The following is a 23,328-nucleotide window of genomic DNA, read 5'->3' on the forward strand; positions in this document are numbered from 1 at the left end:
CTTAATTGCGACTCGCAATTAAGGAATATGTAGGAATAGCATTTTTTTTTGCGATTACCACATGCATAGGGATTTGCAAGTTCTAAATAGCGATTTCTTAAAATTCGCTATTTAGGATTCGCAAATCCTGAGTTTGATGCTTGTGATCTTAAGTCCTTTGGCTTATGTAACATTTCCTATACACTAATTTACACACGTATGATTGATTATCGCTGTGCAATGTGTGTGTGATGCAAAGTGCTCTGACACCCTACACTGGTATGAGTGGCGCTATATAACTAATTTAATGCATCTGATAGCGAGTGGTTTGGAGACTTGGTTACTGTTAAAGGGTGCTAGTGAGAGAGTCCGTGGTGGAGGTGGTCATTGGGGGGAGCCAACAAACATTTTCGCACAGGGCGCCACCAGCGCTAAAGCCGGCCCTGGGCAATGGTTGGTGCAAACTCCAGTTGCCGCCTGACAAGGGCCCTGGCACTTGCTGCTATTCGATACGTTAGCTCATCCAATTGTGGCGGCCACGTAATACCTCACGTCTGTGCGTCAGTTCACTTCTTCCAATTCAGTTTACACTAATTAAGGTCGTTCACGAAAGCCCTGGGATTTCAAAGAGGACCGGGACTTGAACAGAAGGGACACGGCAGAGTTGTTTATGCACGCGGGGCGTGTCAGTCTCGATCTCACTCAGTGACTGCAGTGACCTGCACGAGGCCATCGCCTGCCCATGGCACCGCGTGGTAGCCCCGGCCAGCCTCTTAATTAGGAAACATAAAAGACCGCTCCTAATCCGGCTTGATCCTTCAGAGCACAGATGAAGACAGACTAGGAGGGCAATGGCCGCCCAGAGTCCCTTGCCTCACAATGTCCGACAGGGCCTGGCCAGCATCAGCGGGTCCCTCTTCATCCACAACAAGACCAGCGACTGCGGAGCAGAAGGGCACGTGTACCACAGAGGTATGTGCCAATGTCCCCTCTTATGTCTCACTCTGTGACAAGATAGAGAGAGATGTGCAGAACGAGAGACAGAGCGTGCCAGATGACGATGCATAAAAAAAACATGGCTGCAAAGCCCCTGTCCGCACGTGCGTTTATCAAACTTCCCTTATTTCTCTCTACAGCAACAGTGAGCGACTTTCACCAAAGTCAAGTGTCACTTCCTTGCTTGACACTACTTAAAAATATGTGCGTGGGAAACAGTTCAACATCACTCTCATATTTTATAATTGTTTTCACATTTTTGACAAATCACTTTGGAAGTGATGCATATATGTCTGAATCAATTTGCCAAACAATTTGTTTCTGTTTTGATATTTTGGGAAATATCCCGAAGCGAAATTTGATCAAAGCTCAGATTGCCGTGACTAATGGTGTTTGGCGTTGCTTAATTGTCTTAATATATGTATGTGAATGAAGAGATGGGTTGCTCCCCGCACTAGCCAATAAAAACGGTCCTATTTATAGTGTAAAAAATTGATTCACTGCAAAACCTTCGTCTTTTTTTTTTCGGATGCACTATTGTGAACACCAGATGACATTCTTTTTATCACCACATTTTCAGTGACACTAATATTTGTGCTTTTTAGGAAACGCTAAGCACAAAACCTGTTGGCAAATGGCAATCAACTCTTTACTCAGGGGAAATTATTACAAATCACAAAATTAATGTGAACCAATTTGAAGGGATTGCTAGGAACGTTTTCAATCTCCAGTCTAACCAGTGTGGTACTTCTCAGTGTTTTAAAACGCTGTTTATTTACTACATACAAAATAAAAATAAGTCTATAATTTTTATAAACACATGGTGCACAATGAATGGTGAGTGTACCCCCTAAAAACCAATGTTTATCAGAACATGCTTATGTGCATTTGTATAGTTGCCATCCATTGTACAATTATTTGCATTTTTTAAGCCTCAGCCTTTCTTGAAAAGCAGATTTTTTTGATACCCGTAGCCCTTTCAAGTTCATCTCGTCGAGTGCATTTACCTACATTGTGGCCTATATATAGTTTTTAAGGTATTAGCGTTTCAAAAAAGTTGCCAGGCAGGCGTTAGAGGGTTAACACTTTTCTATATCTCAGCCATTTAAACTTGCTTGTCAGTCCTGCATATCACATTTTCAAATTTTAAGACAATGTGGCTGGATTAGGAATTAGGGATTACTCTGACTCGCAAGTTTCATGCTGTGAAAAAAGTTTCTAAAGTTATGGGCAGCCAAGACCAAAGGTGGCCGATGCCAGAACAGTGGCCATGGGTACCCAGAAGCGTGCAAAATGCAGTCCCCAAAAAACTCTGATTTTGGTGCCCGACATGTGAGTCAGAGATGACTCGTAAACTTAATAGAAGACAGTTTTAGGTGCCGGATTTGAAAGTCATTTTGCGCCTTACTTGTGAGCTCTGCCTCTACCATCCGTGTCTGCTGTTCACGTCTTTTGGCCATGCACAGTGGGGGTCGGTGGTCATGGCAGGTAGGGCACAAGGCCTACTGTCAGACGAGACCCTGAGGTCAGTTCCAGCTGGCACGACCAAATCAATCAATCAATCATGGGTTTGTGAAGAGCAGCTACACACCCAAAGTGGTCTCAAGGTGCTGAGGAGGGGGGAGAAGGGGGGGGGGGGCGCGGCTCCTTGGTGATCACGGTGATCTTAAGGTCCTTCAAGAACTTGGAGAGTGGTAGTGTCTGTCGGTGGTGGAGAGGGAGTGTTTTCCATGCCTTGGCCACGAGGAGGGAGAAGGATCGTCCTCCTGTTCTGCACTTCTTGATGCGTGGTACTGTTGCAAGAGAGAGCTGGGCTGAGCGGAGTGATCTTTGGGGTGCGTGGAATATGAGGCGGTGGTCCTTGTAGGTGGGTCCAGTGTTGTGGAGGGCCTTGTGGGCGTGGGTGAGAAGCTTGAAGGTGATTCTCCTCTCGACGGGGAGCCACTGTAGTGACCGTAGGTGCAAGCTGATATGGCAGTGGCGCGGTAGGTTAAGGACTAGTCTGGCGGCAGCCTTCTGGACGTTCTGGAGTTTCTGGGGAGGTTCTTGTTGATCCTGGCATAGAGTGCGTTGCTGTAGTCTAGTCTGCTGCTGATGAGGACCTGGGTGACGGTTTTCCTGTGTTCAAGGGGAATCCAATTGAAGGTCTCCCGGAGTAGGCAGAGGGTGTGGTAGCAGGAGGAGGTGACAGCATTTGTCTGGCGGTCCATTTTGAGTTTGGAGTCCAGGATGATTCCGAGGTTGCGTGCGTGGTCCGTAGGGGTGGGAAGGTTCCCGAGGGCCGGGGGGCAACAGGCGTTGTGCAGGCGTTGGGGTGTGGGCCCATGATGAGCACTTCTGTTTCGTCCGTGTTGAGTTGTAGGCAGCTTTTCTTCATCCACCTGGTGACTGCTTCCATTCCTTCTTGGAAGTTGTGTTTAGAGATGTTGGGTTCATTGGATAGGAAAGGATGACTTGGGTGTCGTCTGCGTATCATACTATATTGAGTCCGTGTGATCTGACGATGGATGCGAGTGGGGCCATGTAGATGTTGAACAGGGTGGGGCTGATGGAGGATCCATGGGGGACTCCGCAGGTGGTTGTTGTGGATTCCGAGAGGAAAGGAGGAAGTATTACACTCTGTGTTCTCCCCATTAGAGGAATGAGCGGATCCATTTGAGGGCCTTGTTCTGGATTACTGCGTCGTGGAGTCTGCTGGCTAGGGTGCGGTGTGAGACTGTGTCGAAGGCGGCAGACAGGTCCAGGAGGATGAGGGTCACAGTCTCTCCTCTGTCGAGGAGGGAGTAATGTCGTCTGTTGTGGCGAGAAGGGCGGTCTCAGTGCTGTGATTCTTCCTGAAGCCTGATTGGGAGGGGTCAAGTGTGTTGTTTTCTTCTATGAAGGAATCAAGTTGACTGTTGACTGCTTTTTCCATTACTTTCACCGGATATGGGAGTAAGGAGATCCGTCTGAAGTTCTTGAGGTCAGTGGGGTCCGCTGAGGGTTTTTTCAGGAGAGGGTTGATCACGGCATGTTTCCAGCCATCGGGGAAGGAGGCGGTCTCGAAGGAGCGGTTGATGATTTGCTGAAGCTTGTGGTAGATGTGGGGGCGCAAGGGTCCAAGGGGGCCCGGAGTGGGTTGTCTTCATATTCTTTAGGGTGTCTTTGATGCTGAGGGGGGGCAGCTGTCCAGTGTCAGCTGCGTGGTGTGGGGGAGGTGGGTGTGGGTTCCTCATGAGGGTTGTTGTCGTCAAAGTTGTCATAAATGGTCTTAATTTTGTAATGGAACAAGGCGCTGAGTCTGTCGCAGAGGTCCTGGGAGGGTGGGATGTCAGTAACCTCACTGTTGGGTTGGGCAAACTCTTTGATGATGCTGAATAGTTCCTTGTTGTTGTGTGTGTGGGTGGATACTCTGTCCTGGAGAGCTTTCTTCCTGGAGTGTCTGATGAGTTTGTGGTGGGCGGTGGTGGCTGCATTGAAGTTGTTGAGGTCGGCTGGGGTTTTGGTGTTCCTCCACAGCTTTTCGATGCATCTGCAGGTTCTTCTGAATTCTCAGAGTTCGGTGGAGAACCAGCTGGCTTTCTTGGTGTGTGGGTTGTATGTTATCTTGAGGGGGGCGATGGTGTTGCCGTAGCTGGTGATCCAGTTGTGTAGGGTACGGGCGGCGGTGGTAGGGTCGTCGTCTGTGGTGGTGGGAGTGGAGCGGCTGAGGGAGGTGGCGGGCTGGTCGTCAGAAACCTTGTTCCAATTCCTGCACTGGAGCTGGTGTAGGCATCTGCGTGAGATGTTTGTTTTGAAGGTGAAGTGGACACAGCGGTGGTCCATCCATGGGAGTTCGGAGGTGTGGCTGAAGGTGAAGGAGTTTCCCGCTGTGAAGATGGGGTCGAGGGTGTGTCCTGCTGAGTGTGTTGGCTCTGATACGATCTGTTTGAGTCTGATGTTTTGGAGGTTGTCCAGGAGGGAGGTGGCGTTGGGGCCTTGCAGTTCAAAGGTCATGCTGAGTGTTGATTGGACGGGCAACTGTAGCACAGGGCCTGGCCGCAGACAACTTGCTTCCCCCAACATCCTCTGCACACGGCTGTGCATCCAAAACCATCTGGATATGACCGAAGGCCATGCACAGTGAGGATTGGGCAGCCACGGTAGGCTGGACGCAGGAGCTATCTGCAGGCCAGACCCTGTGGCTAACCCCAGCTGCACATAGCTGGTGGTGCATAGCTGGGGATGAAAAATAAGTAAATCGTAGAAAAACCAATGAAATTCACTGAAAGAAAGTTAAAAGTGAGCTATGTTTAAGGTATATGTAATGTAAATGTTTGATCATTGTCATTTGTGTGACCGTGGAGACATTTGTTTCACTGTGTTGAATATTAATGTGAATACACCACGACTATATACTAAAATGAGTCTTGTGTGAACAGACTATATGTTCACAAGAAAGAACACTCCTTGTTTATAATGTGTGTCTTTTCAAATACGTCCAATTTTTCAGGTTTTGAATTAAATGTATTCAGTGTATATTGTAGTACAGGTAGAGATGTGTGATGATATCTAAATAACTTTGAAAATCATAGCAAACATTTTGTTTGTCGTAGCAGGCATGGTATGGTCACACAGTGTTGGACTTGGCCCTTTTTGCAGGGTCATCCCTGAACTTTTTGCCTTCCTCCTATATTTTTTCTGACCTGTTGTTGGCTGTTTTATGACTCTTGGCACTTTACCACTGCTGATCGGTGCTAAAGTGCATATGCTCTCCCTGTTGTAAATTGATGTATGGATTAGTGATTCCATGATTGGCTGGTTTGATTTACCTGTCAGACCCTAGTACAGTGCACCAGGAGTGCCCACGGCTGGTAATCCAAATGCTCTTGGTGGGCTTGCAGCAGTGGTTGTGCCACCCACAGAAGCAGCCTGTAAAAGTGTGTCTAAGGCTTGCCATTGCAGAGCCTGTGTGCAGACTGGTACTGCCATTCTGACTGGGCAAGTGCACCCACCTGCCAGTCCCCAAACCTTCCCTTTTCTTTATATCAGACACTCCTATGGTAGGCCCAAGGGCAGGGTGCATTGTAAGTATAAGGTAGCCCATGCCTTGGTGTGTGTGGCCTGTCCTAATAGTGAATTACAGCCATTTTCACTATTGCAAGGCTACCTGTTCCCCATAGGCCAGAATGGGCAGTTTGATTTATTACATCTTATAATCCTAACTGACTCAGGGAACATGATAGAAATTCAAGTTTAGTATGCCTGAACTCAGAATGATAAAATACATCTTTTAGCGAAGTTGGTTTTAACATTCTGTGTTTGAAAATACCACTTTTAGAAAGTAGGTATTTTCTTGTCTAACCATCCAAACCTGCCTCTGCTAGGCTGTGTATTCCTTGTCTGGAGTTTGAGTGACAGGGCTGGGGAATTCCAGGAGACAGGGTGAGGCAGCCCAGTGGTGAATAGGGAGCCTCTTCGTTGTTGAAGGAGGACGCTGTGATCTCTTGTGGGGGACTGCAAGTCCCAGGAAGCCCTGCTGCTGCCACTAACGTGCCGCACCTGTGCTGGGGAAAGGCTACATCACCCCTCGCGGCACCCGCTTTGCGGGAGCCGCTTCGTTGTTGGAGGAGGACACTGTGATCTCTTGTGGGGGACTGCAAGTCCCAGGAAGCCCTGCTGCTGCCACTAACGCGCCGCACCTGTGCTGGGGAAAGGCTACATCACCCCTCGCGGCAACCTGCTTCGCGTCGGTGCCCATCAGGGGCCGGAAGAGGCTGGGCTGGGACACCCCCCTGAAAACTACAACCAAGGAATTAATCCCCGCACCCATGTTACAAGGTATTATGATTAGAACTGTCATATATAGCTTATTAGTGTGTCAACTTGTGGTGTTGTAACTGGACCGCTCTGAGCCTCTGTAATGGCGAGTAAACGCAAAGGAGTAGCCGGGACATTGGATGCTTTCGTTGTGAGGGCAGAGTCCCTGCTGTCCCATGAAATTGAATTGACAGAGCGACGCCTGTCCATGGACCCTGTAACTTTACACTCCCGCCTTTCATTAGGGGGCTTGATCCCTGATAGTGCAACACTTGAATCTCCCCATAATTCACCGCCCACGGCGTCTTGTTTTGTTTCCTCAGACTTATCACCGCTCAGCCCGGGAGCCTCCAAAACGGACGCCCCTGATGCACTAGGCATCAACACTAGAGCACGGGCATGTCCCCAAAGGAATGCCAAAATGAAAATTTAACCTGTAAAAATAAAGAGGAATGCAGGGATGACTAAAACCAAAAATCCCAAAGGCTGCCATCCTGACAATAATGTAACAAATCAGGTGGTTACTCGCACCACTTCAGTGGACACACAGACCGTTGTTATCTCTAACCCCGCCCGCACTGACATTAATATAGGTGCCGTGGGAGATGCTGCTGTTCCCTCTGCCGCACTGAGACCTATTGAAAATGCCCTGGCTGACATTAAGAAGGCAATTGACATGAATTTCAATTCATTGTGGGGGAAACTGAAATCCTTGAACTCTGAACTGGCTAACCTAATGAGCACGAACGCGAACTCCGATCAAAATATTGGCAGGGGTGAACTATTTTCTTCTTCTATACATTTCAGCTCTGACTTTTATAAAGATATTACTCCTGCTATTTCGCTCACCAATTGTAGCAATACACATGTAGTTCCTGGGTGTAATTCCCACAGTGAACAAAGGGAAAGACAGGGTGTTCTTCAGGGAAATACAGTTAATTCAAACCCTGCATTAGAAAGTAGCTGGCCTACTCACCAATGCCCCAGTGCCCCTGCAAGTGACACAAGCGTAAGTAGGGATATTCACAACTGTCCTAGTAATGTCTGCTCAATAGGAAATACTGATGTACTAAGTTTACCCCGTGCCTCCTACCCCTATGTGTTAGTTTTGGCTAGGGTTCCCAATTGAGTTGGGGAACAAAGGGAGTCTTGGGCAAATTTGCGTAACAAGTCTGTAGACTGGCTCTGCAAACATAAGGAGTTTCATCCCTCTAACATGAACAACATCCTTACGGCCAGAAGAGTAGGGTGGGTTGGTCCTTCTGTTAAGAACATAAATGGTGATTGTGTTGTTCTTAATTTTCGTAGACCCCACATGGTTCGCCGCTTACTGAGTATTTCTGAGCAACCCTCCACACAAAATACCTGCATTAGTGTGCTCCCTTTGGGTCATTTTTATAAGCCACCCATTAAACCCCGTAGGGATGCCCACACCTTGCCTTTGATAACCAATAGGTTTAACGCACTCTCGAGTCTAGATGCACAGGATTGACAACCACCTTTGATGGTTGTCCAGCAGTACCAGCAGCTTCACAGGGAGGATCCCCCTGTAATCATAGTAACAACTGATAATGATAATGGCAATCATTCCCCAATTAGAGTTGACAGAGGCGCAGACCTGAACATTCTTAGTTGGAATGTAGCAGGGTTACAGTCTAAGCTTTATGATCAGGATTGGCTGCGTTTAGTCAAAGAACAAGACGTAGTATTGTTCAATGGTAGCGGCAGTTTCAGTCGATAACCTTTCAAGTATTTGCCCGGCGGTAATCGCCTCTCATACCACTCGATAATTTACCAATAAAAGAGGTAGGCGCCGGAGACTGGAAGGCAGGAAACAAAGTTTTATTCCGTCGGAGCAGAACACATCAGATCTGACAGCAAGGTATCGTCACGAGGTGCTCTAACTGCATCTCTGAGACCTGGTCTCTTTATACACTGGTTTATTGCTTTATTATACATAGTACATTCTTGAGATTCCCTTGATGTGCGGGGAAATATCCCCTGAAGCCCCGGCTCAGATCCGATCCCACACATGGTTACAGTAGAGGTTCCCACCCTACCCGCAGTGGGAGATGGCTATCGCGCAGCAGGGAATTCCGCTAATTCCCGGGGGTGTGTGCAACCGGCCGGGTCTCAGGGGGTAGGGGCTTTGATTCTACAGTAATCCCTTTGATGTGGGGTGTTTCCCTTACAGTAGGGGCAATAAACTGCATCCGCAGGGCTAGGCGATGGCCTGGGACCAGTTCAGACAATGGGGCGCAGAGGAAGGGGGTTATCAAAGGAGAGGCATGACCATGTATGGGTTGTCGGTCGGAAGTGGTTCCGTAGCAGGGTCACGCAGAAGGAGAGGGTTTATGGCCTGTATGAGAGAGCGGGGGTGGCCAGCGCGCGGGGGATGCTTGCAGCGCCAGGGGAAAGCGCTGGCGGTCGAGAGTGAGCGGGGAGAGAGTGGGGTGCCTAAAATGGCGGCCGTGCATTCGCTGTGCGTGGCGCTGGGGAGAGGCAAGATGGCGCAGATAATGTTCAGTTTGCAGGCTAAATTTCCACAGTCCTCCCTTTTAACATATCTCGCCAGCTTGTCTAGTTCGGATTTATCCCCATAATACTGCGGACTTCCACCTCATAGAGGGCTTTCATCCGCTCTGTTTCAAAGTTCAAAGTCTTAGGGCAGATGCAGTTCATAAAAAGCGAACATAAAGGTGGCAGACACTGAATCCCCAAACAACATCCACATAGTATCACAATCGGTATTAGGATAAATGAAAACAGCCTCCATCCCCAACTTTTAATAGTGTCCCAAAACCAACTCCCCAGCGACCATTCTTCTTGCTCTTGATGGACCTCTGTGGACAGTCTGTGGAGGTGTTCAATTGCTTTGTAGACTGAGGGTGAGTTGTCTGGTACGTAGGTACAACAGCTGGACCCAATGATGCGGCATGCTCCTCCACGATCAGCCAGGACCACATCTAGAACGAGGCGGTTCTGAAGGGCCACTAAGCGGACGGCCTGGAGCTCGGCGGTGTTGTTGGCGAGGGCGCCAGCCGTAATGTTCATTGCCGTTTCGACTGCCTGGGTTAAGTGGCGGATGGCACGGCTGTTTGCCATCGGACCCCAGAGCGGAACAAGACCCTTTACTGCATCCATGAACTGTGCTCCAGTGGAGTCGGCTTGCACAATGTCTTTGGCCCGTTTCTGTCGGTGATGGTTTGCTGGAGCCACATACGTCGGAGGAAGGACAAAGGCGATGTAGCAGGTGCCTCCCCAACCTTTCGGGAGCCAGGTGTAGGCCTTAGTACCACAGACGAAGTACATATTCGGGGAGGCAACAAAGGAGGGTGGGTCAACTGAATCCAATGTTCGGGTGATGAGGCAGGAGCTGTGGCCCACCAGCTGTGCCCCCAGGCCTTCGAGGCATACAGATCCAGTGATGTTGATGACGGACAGGGCCACTGTTAGGGTGGCGGCGGTCCGTTTTCGGAGGTAAGAGAAGGTGGGTCTGGCTGGATTGTTGAACACTTGCATTTCAACTCGTTCTTTGGCAGGGATGTCCATGTGAAAGGAAGCGTTCGATCTCAGAGGGCAGAAGAGGGCGGAAGTTCTACCAGTTTTGTTCATCCAGAACCCATGGTAGAAGTGTGACATGGTTCTGCTGGAAGTGGCATTGTCCTTGTAGCTCTCCTGCAGAAGGATCAGCCAGGCGAGGCAGGAACCATGGACAGAAAAAGGTGAAGGGATGAAAGGGATTGAGTGCCCAGTGGCATGTGGTAGCAATCCACAGATCCAGCAGTTAGTGGCGTTGGTGGCAAGATTGTGTTGGTGGAGCAACTGCACAAAAGAGTTATTCCAGAACTCCTTACGCCTTTCTCGGAGTTGGGGTGAAAGTGAGATCAGATGGTGCTCCTTAGTGGTGGTAGGTTGAACGGTGGTCAGCAATGTCTTATGAGCGGGTGTGTTCTCCTCCATGATCCAGAAGGTGACCATGAGGAGAAGGCAAAAGAGAAGGGTAATAAAAAGTGTTATAGTCTTAAAGCTGTGCATTCGGTCAGTCTTTGGGTTTTTGTAGGGGATCTTCGGACGTCCGGTTGCTTCCATCACCTTCATGTCGGGCGCTTCCATCACCTTCGAGAGACTCGGTAGCGGGCAGAACCACAGACTTTGCTTAGTTTCTCTCCTGGTGGCCTTTGAGGTGACTAGGCTACCGCTCTGAGATTTCCACTTAGCCTGTGGTCTGCTTAGCCGAAGTCCTCTCCTTTCGTCGCAAGTTATACCCTTCTTTGGATGGCACAGTGGGATCGGGATATTCAATCAATTCAAGTGTCTCTGTATCCGGGCAGCGGCTCAGGGATGGTCGGTCTTTGTCCAGAAGTTCCTCTCGGGCGGTGACGTTGTCCGTGGTTGTCAGGGTCGGTGATATCTTCTTGCAGTGGTGTGCGTGCAGCCAATTGCGTTTCCCCTCCACTCGAAGAGCTGTTCGGGTGGTGATCAGGACTTGCAGGGGGCCCGTCCACCGGGGCTCCAGACTCTTGGTGCGCTGGAAGTTACGCACTAAGACGAAGTCACCAGGTTGGATGTCGTGTCCGGGGCCCCTGGAAACATCGGGAATGGCGTGCAGCACCTGCTGATGGATGATAGACAACGTTTTAGTTAGATTGTACAGATAATCAGACATGAGGACGTCCGGGACGTCGTGGATGGATGTCGGTTTTGGTGCAGTCCAAAGGTTCATGGGCCGCCCGAAGACGACCTCGTAGGGGGTTAAGTGGTGTTTGGTGGGGGTGGAACGCATTGATAGCAATGCTAGTGGGAGAGCGTATGGCCATCTTAGCCCTGTGGTGGCGACTATTTTTGCTATCTTAAGCTTCAATGTGGCATTGTGTCGCTCAACCAGGCCTGCAGATTGGGGATGGAAGACCGCATGGAACTTCTGTTTTACACCCAACCCTTTTAAGATGAGTTGGATAACTTCGGCTACGAAGTGGGGGCCATTGTCGCTCCACAAAATTCGACAAAGGCCGTATCGGGGGAAGAACTCCTTCAGTAGTACTTTTGCGGTAGTCATAGCGGTGTTGTCATGGGTTGGGTAGGCTTCCACCCACTTGCTGAAGGCACACACAATGACAAGTACATACTTCAAACCTTGGCACCTTTCTAGCTGGACATAGTCCATTTGTAGGACTTCAAAGGGGTGATTGGGGACCCCAAACCCTCCCCGGGGTACAGCAGTTCCTTTCCCAGGGTTGTGTTGGAGGCATACTAGGCATTGTTGGACTAGACGTTTGGCTGAGTCTGGTATTTTGTCGTTGTGCCAGACTTTAGAGATGAGTTCGATCATGGGGGCAGACCCTATGTGTGCGGGGGAGTGTGCCATGGTCAGCATGGGGATCAAGTATGAATCTGGTAACAACCATTTGTTCAAGTCTTTGGTTCGCCAGCAACCGTCATCGTCCTTCAATCCCACCCGGGCCCATTCAGTTAACTCGTGTGGTGTGCTGGCTAGTTGGATATCCCTAATTGTTTCCCTAGCATCCTTCCATTTCTCAGTTTGTGACCTGGTCACGTACATACGGGTCGTGGACCTATTCTCGGCTGTGGTTCGGGCAGTAATGTCAGCCAGTGCATTTCCCTGTCCTATAATGTCTGTCACCTTCTTGTGTGCCTGGCATTTGATCACAGCTAACCGTGTGGGGAGGAGGACTGCTTCGGTCAGGGCAGAGACTAGATCTCCATGCAGGATGGGTGTGCCATGAGAAGTCAAGAATCCCCTCTCTTTCCATAAGAGCCCAAAGTGGTGAACTACCCCGAAGGCGTACTGACTGTCTGTGTAAATGTTTGCGGTTGTCCCTGCTGCCAGGATGCAGGCTCGTGTAAGAGCAATTAGTTCCGCCGCCTGTGCGGATCGCTGTGTGATGCGGGCTGTCTCAACAACTGTTCGGGCTGTGGTGACTGCATAGGCAGCTGAGGTGGTGCCATCGGGGAGCTTGATGCATGAGCCATCCACCCACAGTTCTCCGTCAGGGTCCGGGAAGGCAGTATCCCGGAGGTCAACCCTACTCTTGGTTTGTTCGTCGGTGAGGGTCACGCAATCATGTATAGGGGATGCATTGGGGTCAGCGTCAGGGAGAGGCAGTAGTGTAGCTGGATTCAGAGTGGTGCATCGTTTCAATGTGATGTGGGGTGCAAGCAGAGTCAGTTCATAACCAGTCAGTCGTGCGCTAGTCAGGTGTTGAGTCTTGGTTTGGTTCAGGAGGGTGTCAACAGCATGGGGTACCAATACCGTGAGGGGGTTCGAGAGCACGATCCCCTCACTTTGTCGGATAGAGACAGCAGCGGCGGCTACTGCTCGAAGGCAGGCGGGCAAAGCTCTGGCTACGGGGTCAAGAGTGGCAGAGAAGTAGGCACAAGGGCGTTGCTTAGGGCCTATTGACTGGGTTAGGACAGACAACGCACATCCCTCCCTTTCGTGGGTGTAGAGGGAGAAAGGTTTAGTGTAGTCTGGGGTTCCTAGGACTGGGGCCGAGCAGAGGGCGTTTCGTAATTCTTTGAAGGAGGATTGACATTCAGGTGTCCAGGGGAGGGGGAAGGGGACATCCTTAGCCAGCAGGGAAAGCAGAGGCTTTATGGTAAGACTGAAGTTTGGCAACCACTGTCGACAAAAGGAGGTGAGGCCCACTAGGGATCGTACTTGCTTCTGAGTTTTGGGAACAGGGGTTTCTAGGATGGTTTGAATTCGGTCAGGGGTAAGTTTCCTCCCGTCTTTGGATAGTAGGTGGCCTAGATACGTTACCTGGGGCTGGCAGAATTGCAATTTCTTTCTGGAGACCTTGTGACCGTTCTCCGCAAGGAAGCGGAGGAGGTGAATGGTGGCTGTGACGGCAAGAGGAGTGGTGTCGGCCGCCAAAAGAATGTCATCGACGTACTGTATCAACACCACTCCATCGGGTAGTTGGACTGCATCCAGTTGCCTCTTGAGGGCTTGGCTGTAAATACTGGGACTCTCAGTGTAGCCTTGGGGTGCCCTGCAGAATCTGTACGAACGGGCTTTTAAAGTGAAGCCGAACAGGTAGCGGCTGTCTGGGTGGATGGGGATGGAAAAGAATGCGTTCTTGAGGTCAATAACAGTAAAGATGGTGGCAGTGGATGGAATCAGGGTGAGGATGGTGGTGATGTCTGAGACTACGGGGTACTGGGGTATGACTACTTTGTTAACCTCTCGCAAGTCAACAATGAAACGGTAGGCTTTCTCATCTCCCTCGCCTTGCTTCTTTACAATGGGTAGGATAGGGCTGTTGCAAACATTACTGACTACTTCTTCTACCACTCCTGCCTCGACCAGGGACTCGATGATTTCCACCAATGCCTTCTCGCCTTCGGGTGATATCCGATACTGTGGAAGCTTTGGGAGCACTGCGTCCGGTCGGACGGTTATGTGTACCGGGTCGATCACCATGCGCCCTACATCTGAGTCGGTTTTAGCCCATAGATGCGAAGGTAATGTGTCGAGTAGGGACATATCAGCATCGGTTATAGAGAGCATACGCCGTGTGTGACAGGGCCTGGACAGATCTGGGTTATCGTGTAGGATGACTCGAACTCCGTCTGGGGAGCATCTGATGGTGGCTCGAAAATGTTTTAGCAAATCAAGTCCCATAATAGCATCGGGGGTGTTGGAGGAGAGCAGAAAGGTCGTGTCAGTGGTGTTATCTTCTAAGTCAAAGGAGATTGGTGCTGATAAGGGGTTAGTGGAGGGCGTTCCGTCAAAGCCTATTGAGGTTACGTGTGAGCCAGACAAGGGTGCCCTAGGAATCAGTCGTTTAGATAACGCACTACGTGTCGCCCCAGTATCTACCAGGAATGGAGATTTTGTGCCCAAGACCTTAGCGGTGACGTAAGGACCTTGCTGGTCAACACGGAGTTCGACTGGATCCCTCCCTTGCCCCTGGCGGTCCTATGCGAAGTCATGAGTGCTCTCATAGTCGGACTGCTGACACTGGTTTTGGCGGGGGCGATCAAAGGTGTTTGGTCTGCCTGGCCTGTCGTTGATGGTGTTGTTCGTGTGCCCTCGTCCCTGTCCTCTATTTCTGGGGTCATATGCTGTGTCTCTGGGGTCCCTATTCTTGTTCATTTCCAGAAGGACCGGGCACTGGGATTTCCAGTGTCCGAACCCTCTACAGAACGCACATTGATTTCCATCTAAGTCTCTCCGTCCGTTGTAGGGTGTAGGTGTATGGTCTCTAGGGGGTAGCTTTCTAGGGGCGGTTGGTTGGTAATTCTCCTTTGGGGGTTCCCTTCCTATGGTCACCCCTTGCAACTGTGCTATCATCACCCTCTCCTTTAATTCCTTTTTCTTCTTCTCTGACGCCCTATCGTTCTCGTTCTTCTGGTTTTCGTAGTATTGGGCCATCTGGAGAATTGCTGCGGGTTTGGAGGCTGCCCAACTGCTCTCGCTGGTCTGTAGCTTCTGGGAAACTTCTTGAGACAGACCCTTTACATAATTCTGGACAAAGAGGTGGTGTCCGGTTGCGGTGGTCATGTCTTGGCCACTGTAATCGGAAAACACAGTCTCGAATCGGGAGAAGTATTCAGACACATCCTCCTGGGGTTTCTGGCGGCAAGCCGTCACTATCGACCAGTCTACCTTTCTTTCTGGGATTAGAGTCTTCAGCTTTTGTACAATCTTGTCTGGGAGCTCTAAGATGGCTTTCGGGGGTTTCTGTCCTGGTTCTCGCTGTTTATCTATGGTATCGAGTTGTATCCAGGTATATCCGAACGGCTCAGCGTGGTCAACTTTCCGGATTTGTTTCCACACATCAGCCGGCAGGCATAGCCCAAAGAACAAGTCGATATCTGCTAACGTCATTATCGTTGAGCCTAAGGCTGTACCCAATTCAGTGTAGAAGGCAGTCGGGTTCTTTCTCAAGTCGGGTAGAGTCTTTCTAAAGGTCAAAATATCTTGCCGGTCCCACGGCTGGTAGACCCAGTTATATACAACCCTTCCCTTCGCATCTTGGTGGTTGATGTCGTCGTGTGTTCCCTGACCCCGTGGGGGGACCCAGTAGGGGGCAGCTTCTTTAATGGGCATCATGGCATCGGCCCTTCCTCCCTGGGGCTTAGTTGCTATGGGGGTTTCTGTTTTGGTGGTCTGCCCATGTTCTTTAAGGTGTCGGTAGACCTCGAGTGTACGAGTGAAGAGGTTCGTTACATCGCCCTCTCCTTCTTCCCCAATGTCTACCTTCCTATATAGGGCCGCTAAGCCTTCGGGACCTTTATCGTGGTATCTGTCCTCATATGCATTCAGGGCGTGATAACAGAGCCGTACGACGAAGTGTCGTCTGCGGCTGTCGGCATACGAGCTATACACGTCTGTTATATACTCCTCACTTTCTTTTCGCTCCACCAGCGTCCCTACTATCCTATCGATTCCTGCTCGTTCATCCTTAGTTAATCGATTCATTCTGGTGGACTCTTTCTTTCCCATCTCATGGTCATCTAGCGTTGTAGTCGACATTGGGTTCAGTACAAGAGGCTCAGCCGGCGCGGAGGCCGTGAGGGCCGAGGCCCCTGTACTGCTTTCGCTCGTGTTCGGGGGTTGTGGGTGTTGCACTACTGATTGGGAGGGTGCATACGGAGGGGGCATGTAAATGATCGGGGGACCTAACAGTAATTCGTCATTCGTTCGCTGCTTGGAGGACAACTCAGGGTAGAGCAAAGAAGGGGTCCTAACAGCGTACTGGCCTGAGGTTTCGGGCTCCTGTCTTAGTTTAGTTTCCCTTCTCTCCTTTATGTCTTCTTCTAACTTTCTAGCGGCAAGGTGAGCTGCCTTTCGTAATTCCTTTTCTGCTTTTACTTCTTCCCTCTTTTTCCGTTGCGTCGCTTCTTTGCGCCACATGCCAATACTGTCAAGCATAGTAGGGGTCGTCTTATTGCTACGCAGAGCTACTTCTAGCGCTTCTATCTTGCGGTCGTCGAAGGATCCCATCAGTGGCCACTGACTTTCGGGGTCCTTCTTGGTATATTTATGCCACAGCTTGCTATAAGCTACGGCGACTAGTCCATATTTAGTGAACATGTCCTTATTAGGGGTGCCTTCCAGTGGAGCCGGATGGTTCACCTCTAATAAGCGGTCCGGGCAGAACCAACTACCAATCAGTGGGGAGAAGATAGGCATGACGGGTTTCAACGGGGACAAAAGTCAGCACTACCTATCTTTTCACTGCTTGCAAAGACTAGACAGAATATCTCTATTCTTCGTTATTTGTAAGCAGAGAATACCTCCAAAGAACCAATATCGAACAACTAGTGTTCGGACAATCAATCAATCAATCAATGGGGAGATAAATATAGGCACGACGGGTTTCAACGGGGACAAAAGTCTGCGTTACCTACCCTTCACTATTTGCAAAGACTAGACAGAATATTCCTATTCTACGTTATTTGCAAACAGAGAATATCTCAAAAAGCACTATTCTTCAAAACAATCAATGTTCGGACAATCAATCAATGGGGAGATAAAGATAGGCACGACGGGTTTCAACGGGGACAAAAGTCTGCGTTACCTACCCTTCACTATCTGCAAAGGGAGAGGGAGAGAGTATTTCTACTCCTCCCCGTTTGTAGACAGCGAATATCTCAAAGAGAACAATCAATGAGCAATACTAGTATTCAAACAATCAATCAATTATTTCGCACTTTTGTCGTATTTCACGACCTTACCCGGACCGCGTGGACAGTTTCTCGTCTTCCGCCTCCAGCGCCCGATCGTCCTCTACTCTCCGTATTTGCCGCGGCACTCCTGATGGTTCCCAGTCAGGACCGTAGATCACTCGAGAGAGGTCTGCTCGGAACCAGTGAAGTTCGGATGATCGGCTGCCAGACGAGGGTCTATTGGGCAGGAGCTCTCCCGATCGTTGCAGTCGTTCACTCTGTCGTCGGGACCTCTCCCACTGGATCCACGTGTCGCTGATGGGCCCCACGTTTGGGACGCCAATTGTTAAATGGTAGCGGCAGTTTCAGTCGATAACCTTTCAAGTATTTGCCCGGCGGTAATCGCCTCTCATACCACTCGATAATTTACCAATAAAAGAGGCAGGCGCCGGAGACTGGAAGGCAGGAAACAAAGTTTTATTCCGTCGGAGCAGAACACATCAGATATGACAGCAAGGTATCGTCACGAGGTGCTCTAACTGCATCTCTGAGACCTGGTCTCTTTATACACTGGTTTATTGCTTTATTATACATAGTACATTCTTGAGATTCCCTTGATGTGCGGGGAAATATCCCCTGAAGCCCCGGCTCAGATCCGATCCCACACATGGTTACAGTAGAGGTTCCCACCCTACCCGCAGTGGGAGATGGCTATCGCGCAGCAGGGAATTCCGCTAATTCCCGGGGGTGTGTGCAACCGGCCGGGTCTCAGGGGGTAGGGGCTTTGATTCTACTGTAATCCCTTTGATGTGGGGTGTTTCCCTTACAGTAGGGGCAATAAACTGCATCCGCAGGGCTAGGCGATGGCCTGGGACCAGTTCAGACAATGGGGCGCAGAGGAAGGGGGTTATCAAAGGAGAGGCATGACCATGTATGGGTTGTCGGTCGGAAGTGGTTCCGTAGCAGGGTCGCGCAGAAGGAGAGGGTTTATGGCCTGTATGAGAGAGCGGGGGTGGCCAGCGCGCGGGGGATGCTTGCAGCGCCAGGGGAAAGCGCTGGCGGTCGAGAGTGAGCGGGGAGAGAGTGGGGTGCCTAAAATGGCGGCCGTGCATTCGCTGTGCGTGGCGCTGGGGAGAGGCAAGATGGCGCAGATAATGTTCAGTTTGCAGGCTAAATTTCCACAGTAATGTTTCAGGAGACCTCTTCCTGTGTAGTTATACACTGACGATGTGGTTCTTATATGCCTCACCCCTAATTCTCTGCGCAACCTAGAACAGTCTTTTGTTAAATACATGGATAGTCTGGACCTAAGAGTTAATTTTAGTAAATCATTTTTAATGTCCTGTGGCCCCCGGAGACGCCAGCATAGTTCTATTACTGTTAGTAGTCAAAAATTGATAAGCACCTGTAAATTTCCCTACCTTGAGGTGGTCTTTGCTGTGAACGGCTCCTGGACTGAGCATCTCACCCATTCCAGGAGCAAGTTCTCAAAGTCCATTAATTCAATTTTTAGTTTTCCCCATCCAAAGAACACAGGCGCCATTTTAGCTATTAAATTTTTTTTAAAATTACAATGCGTTCCAGTGGCTACTTATGGCACTGAGATTTGGGGTATTGCGAATAGTACCTGCATTCAGCAGGAAGAAAACAGATTCTATAGGAAGCTGTTGGGTATCCCAATCTCCACCCCACAATATGTTTGCCACAAAGAATTAAATGTAAATTATATAACTGATTTTATACGTGCTCTGCCAGCCCTTTTCTGGTTATTGGTCTGGAAAAATGAGGCAGCGACTCTTACCAGAGACATTATTACTGATTGTTTGAAGTGTGAGAAGGGGATGGATATCCCCTGGCTATCTGGACTATATCAGAGTTTATGTAGTATCAATAAAGGCTATATCTTTTCAAACCCTGGTAAAGCCGAAACTCTGCACTAAAAAGACCTCAGAAGCGCCCTTTATCTGTTATATAGCACCGAAAGAACTATGCTGGAATCAAAGAAACCCTTCGTTTCTAGTTATATGTCTCTGGAGCGGCACTGCCACCTTCTACCAATTTATCTTGTTTTACCCATGAGTTACTGGGAAAGGAGCCTTTTATTCCGCTTGAGAGCAGGGACAGTCAAATTTGCATTGTGCTTTCCTCTTGGCTACCATCCGAAACTTGATTCAGTACCCTGTCCATGTCATTGGGGTGAGAGGCCAATCTACCCTACATTTTTTGCTTTTTTGCAAATATTACATGAAATACAGTAAGGGGCTTCTTTACCCTTTTTTTAACAAGAGCAGGCCTATTAGCTTGGATTCTGCCTATCTAAGTATGCGTATCCTGACCGATGAAGAGCTGGTTTTTCGTTTAAGCACATTTCTGAGAATTGCTAATAGGGCACGCAAGACAAAGCTCAATCCCTGAGTTTTTAATTTACGAATGGTTAAGTCTACAATTGTTGATAATGAATTTTTCATTTTACCTACAACCCTGAGCTTGTAACATTGTGTTTTGCAATTGTAAATTCTTGTTAACATTTATTGTTACTCCTCTCCTGTTATTTACATTGTTTTTACTGTTTTGTACTTTTATGGATACAATGTTTATCCGAATAAAGTTTACAAACTGACCTGAATAGAGAGATCTGCAGCTAGATGGGAGGGAGGAGTTGCACCCTGGGACCTGAATAGGGCTGTGCCTTCCCTCCACAAGGCTGGCTTCGCCTCCTGTGGTGCGTCTGATGTCTCTGCCCTGCACTCTGAAAGGAAAGAAGGAGTCATGTAAACAAAGTGCTCCAGGACTGACCAGAACTGGTTTGGACCAGGTAAAGGCCTCTCTGCCTTCAGAGAACAAAGACAAACTGAGTATAAATATTGGGACCCAAACCCAAGTACTTTAGATCACTTTGGGAAACAAGAAGAAACCTTTGCTGAGGAGTGGAGCCAGAAGAAACTGAGGAGAAACTATCCCTAAGCTGAAGTGTTGCTTGGGGGATTGGCCTGCAGTGGTTGCCTGACCGCCAAAGAAAGGAGAAAGGACTTTGTGTGCATTTTCATTCAACTTGTGTAAGGATCTCCAAGGGCTTGGAAAAGAGCTTGCCTCCTGCTGAAGTCTCAGGGACAACAGACTTCAACCCCCAGCTCCCCAGAGTTCTTTGCAAGTGCCTACTGCTATTTTGGGCCTTCTGAGGGACTGCGTGTCACAAGGAGCTGGAAGTACGACTCACGGAGAAGAAGCGTGTCGCTGTCACAGCCGCTGCCGTCGCATCCCGGAACAAGGGTGATGCCGCTGTAGCTGACGCATTGCACCGCATCACGAGAAGCGTCCCGCCACACCGAAGAAGAGTGTCGCCGTCGCAGCCGCTGCCGTCGCATCTTGGATGTCGCCGCTGTAGCTGTCACATTGCAACGCATCAAGAAAAGCGCCTCCCATCCACGGAGAAGCGTGCCGCCACCGGAGCTGCTGCCGTCGCATCACGGAACATGGGTGTCGCCGCTGCAGTTGTCGCATCGAGCGGAAGCATCTTGCAATGTCGGAGAAGAGTGCCCCTGCCAAGGCCGCTGTCGTCGCATCATGGAACAAGGGTGTCGCCGCTGCAGCTGACGCATCGAGTCGAGTCTTCTCACAACATCGGAGAAGCGTGCCGCATCAGGAAGATCTTCACGTCTTTATTTTTTTGCACCAAACTTTCATTGCATCACCATAGTTGCAACACTTTTGTTGCCCTGCGTGTCGCACCTAAAGGTACATTGAACTAAAAGTGTCGCATTTAAGATCTAAAAGAGAACTAAGCTAAAACTACCATTTTTAAGTAACAGTATTGTGGATTTTTATCGTTTATGGTGTTGTGTTAAATCTATATAAAGAATACTTATTTTTTATATAAAACTTGTGTGGTGTCCATCTGTAGTGTTGTCACTTGACTACTGTATGTGTTCACAAATACCTGGTTTAAGTGAGGAACAGCAAAAAGCATTAAATGATTTTGAGGTATGCATTCTCAAATTCGATCAACTGTATCTTTCGCCTGTCAGTAGGATTATGGTATGCTACCACTTTGGTTTGAGAAAACAAAGAAAAGAAAATGAGGAAGACTACATTACCATTCTAAGGAAACTAGCATCAAACTTCAAGTTTGGCGGTGCAACTCAGGAGAGGATAAGGGGCCAATTTGTGTTGAAGTGTGGTAGTAACAAAATAAGGGAGGAAATATGACTAAAGGACGAGCCTCCACTACAGGAGGTCAGATCATAGCCAAAGGGTGGAACATATGTTCAAGAGTGTGTGTGAATTAATTGACTGGAGCTAGGAACAAAGGTGTTTTCTCAGGATAAGATTAATGAAGTGGTGTGTGAAGTAAAACAGACACTGGATGTTAAAGAAAACAAAAGTAATTTCAGTGGTGTATGTTTCTGTTGTGGGAGGCACGGTCATAATGATTTTATGAGTGTCTGTTGTGTCTTGAATGCATATATCAATGGTTGGGGTAAAAAAAGGGCTCTTGAGCAAATGTTGTAGGTGAAAGATGAACGTTGTGAGGTAAAAGAGGTTTTAAATTAGATTGTATTCCAAGTTGATGATGCAGACAGCGATTACTCAATTAGCAATGTGAAGATAGACAATGTTAACATGTTAATGAGATTTGATTTGTATTCACATTTTACAATTTTTTCTAAATCCATATTTAAGGGTAACTGACGGCATCAGTTATCAGTCATGTAGGATGGATGTGTATCCTGGGGGTATGGTGATATTCCCATACAACGTTTGGGGTATTTTAATGCCTGTCTAGATATTGGGAGCAGATATTTGCTAGGTAAAGTATATCTTTCATGCATAAAGACAATTTGATAGAGTGGCCTCATCAAAGACTATGAGGGGTCACCTTGAGTTGCCAATGACAATACTCAGGTGCAAATTCAAGAAATTGAGAAAGACAGATCTTGAGAAAGAGTTTGAATGTGGATTTAACGGTGACTTGGGATAGCTCATGGGGTACAAAAATAGAACTAGGTTATAAAAGGATGGAATACCTGTTGTTGCAAAATTAAGACAGCTCCCTGTAAGTGAACAAGAATGTGTGAAGAAAGAACTAGAATCACCCAAAGATATGGGAGTGATAGAATCTGTTGAGGCAAAAGAATTGTTTGCGCTCATAATTGTAGTCAAGAAAGCTAATACCAAAATTCACTTGTGCATTAACCGTAGCTCTCTGAACCACAAAGTGATAGTTAATAAGTTTTCTCTTCCAAAAATAGATGAGTTTGTGACAACTCTAGGTAGGCCAAACTATTTCACTACACTTGACTTAACCACAGCTTACCACGAAGTTGAGTTGGACAGTTGCTCATAAGACTTGAAGGCTTTCATTACTCCCATGGGAGATAAATGTTCAAGAGAATGCCTTTCACATTTCAGTTTTCTCTATCCGCAGCATCAGTTTTCAAGTGAATGATGACCAAAGTTTTGAATAGAATATCTGGAGCACAATTTTATCTTTTGATTTTGGTGAGATCCGGAGTGAATACTATGCAAGAGTATGTTAATTTGGGGTCGATTGATGAGAGCAGGTCTATTTTAGTTCTCTGTTTCAATGAATGTTGACATGAGTCAAGGCTTTGAATCTTGTTACTAGGCTCGAAACTGCACTAACAAAGGACTCAATCAGGGTTGTAACTATCAACAGTGCATCCAGTGCTGTGGCCGTGGGGTACAAGTATCTTACTAGATCCCAAATATAGTTTTGTTTAAATCACCAAACCAGGATAGGGGAGTCCCATTTTCATTGGTATTATTAGGGTCCAAGGTACTGTTGCGACGTTACCGGCCTGAATGCAGTCTCAAGAATTTGGTGACGGGTGAATTAAAGCATAATTGCACTTTTCAGAATTTGCCGTGCAGCCACAATTGATTTGCCCTTAAATCAGTTTGGAATGTTTTTAA

General features: G+C 48.4%; 1 protein-coding gene across 1 annotated transcript in view; it reads left to right on the forward strand.

Moving 5' to 3' along the window:
• Positions 1-737: 737 nt before the first annotated feature.
• The window catches only part of LOC146784192 (transmembrane protein 17B-like), a 351,918-nt gene continuing 329,327 nt past the window's right edge, over positions 738-23,328 (forward strand). Inside the window, exon 1 of the mRNA XM_085632822.1 lies at positions 738-951. Within this exon, the coding sequence (XP_085488948.1) occupies positions 831-951 (121 nt within the window). The 5' untranslated portion in view covers positions 738-830. The remainder of the gene's footprint in view (positions 952-23,328) is intronic.

The sequence above is a fragment of the Triturus cristatus genome, chromosome 11, assembly GCF_964204655.1.
Source record: "Triturus cristatus chromosome 11, aTriCri1.1, whole genome shotgun sequence".
NCBI lineage: Eukaryota > Metazoa > Chordata > Amphibia > Caudata > Salamandridae > Triturus > Triturus cristatus.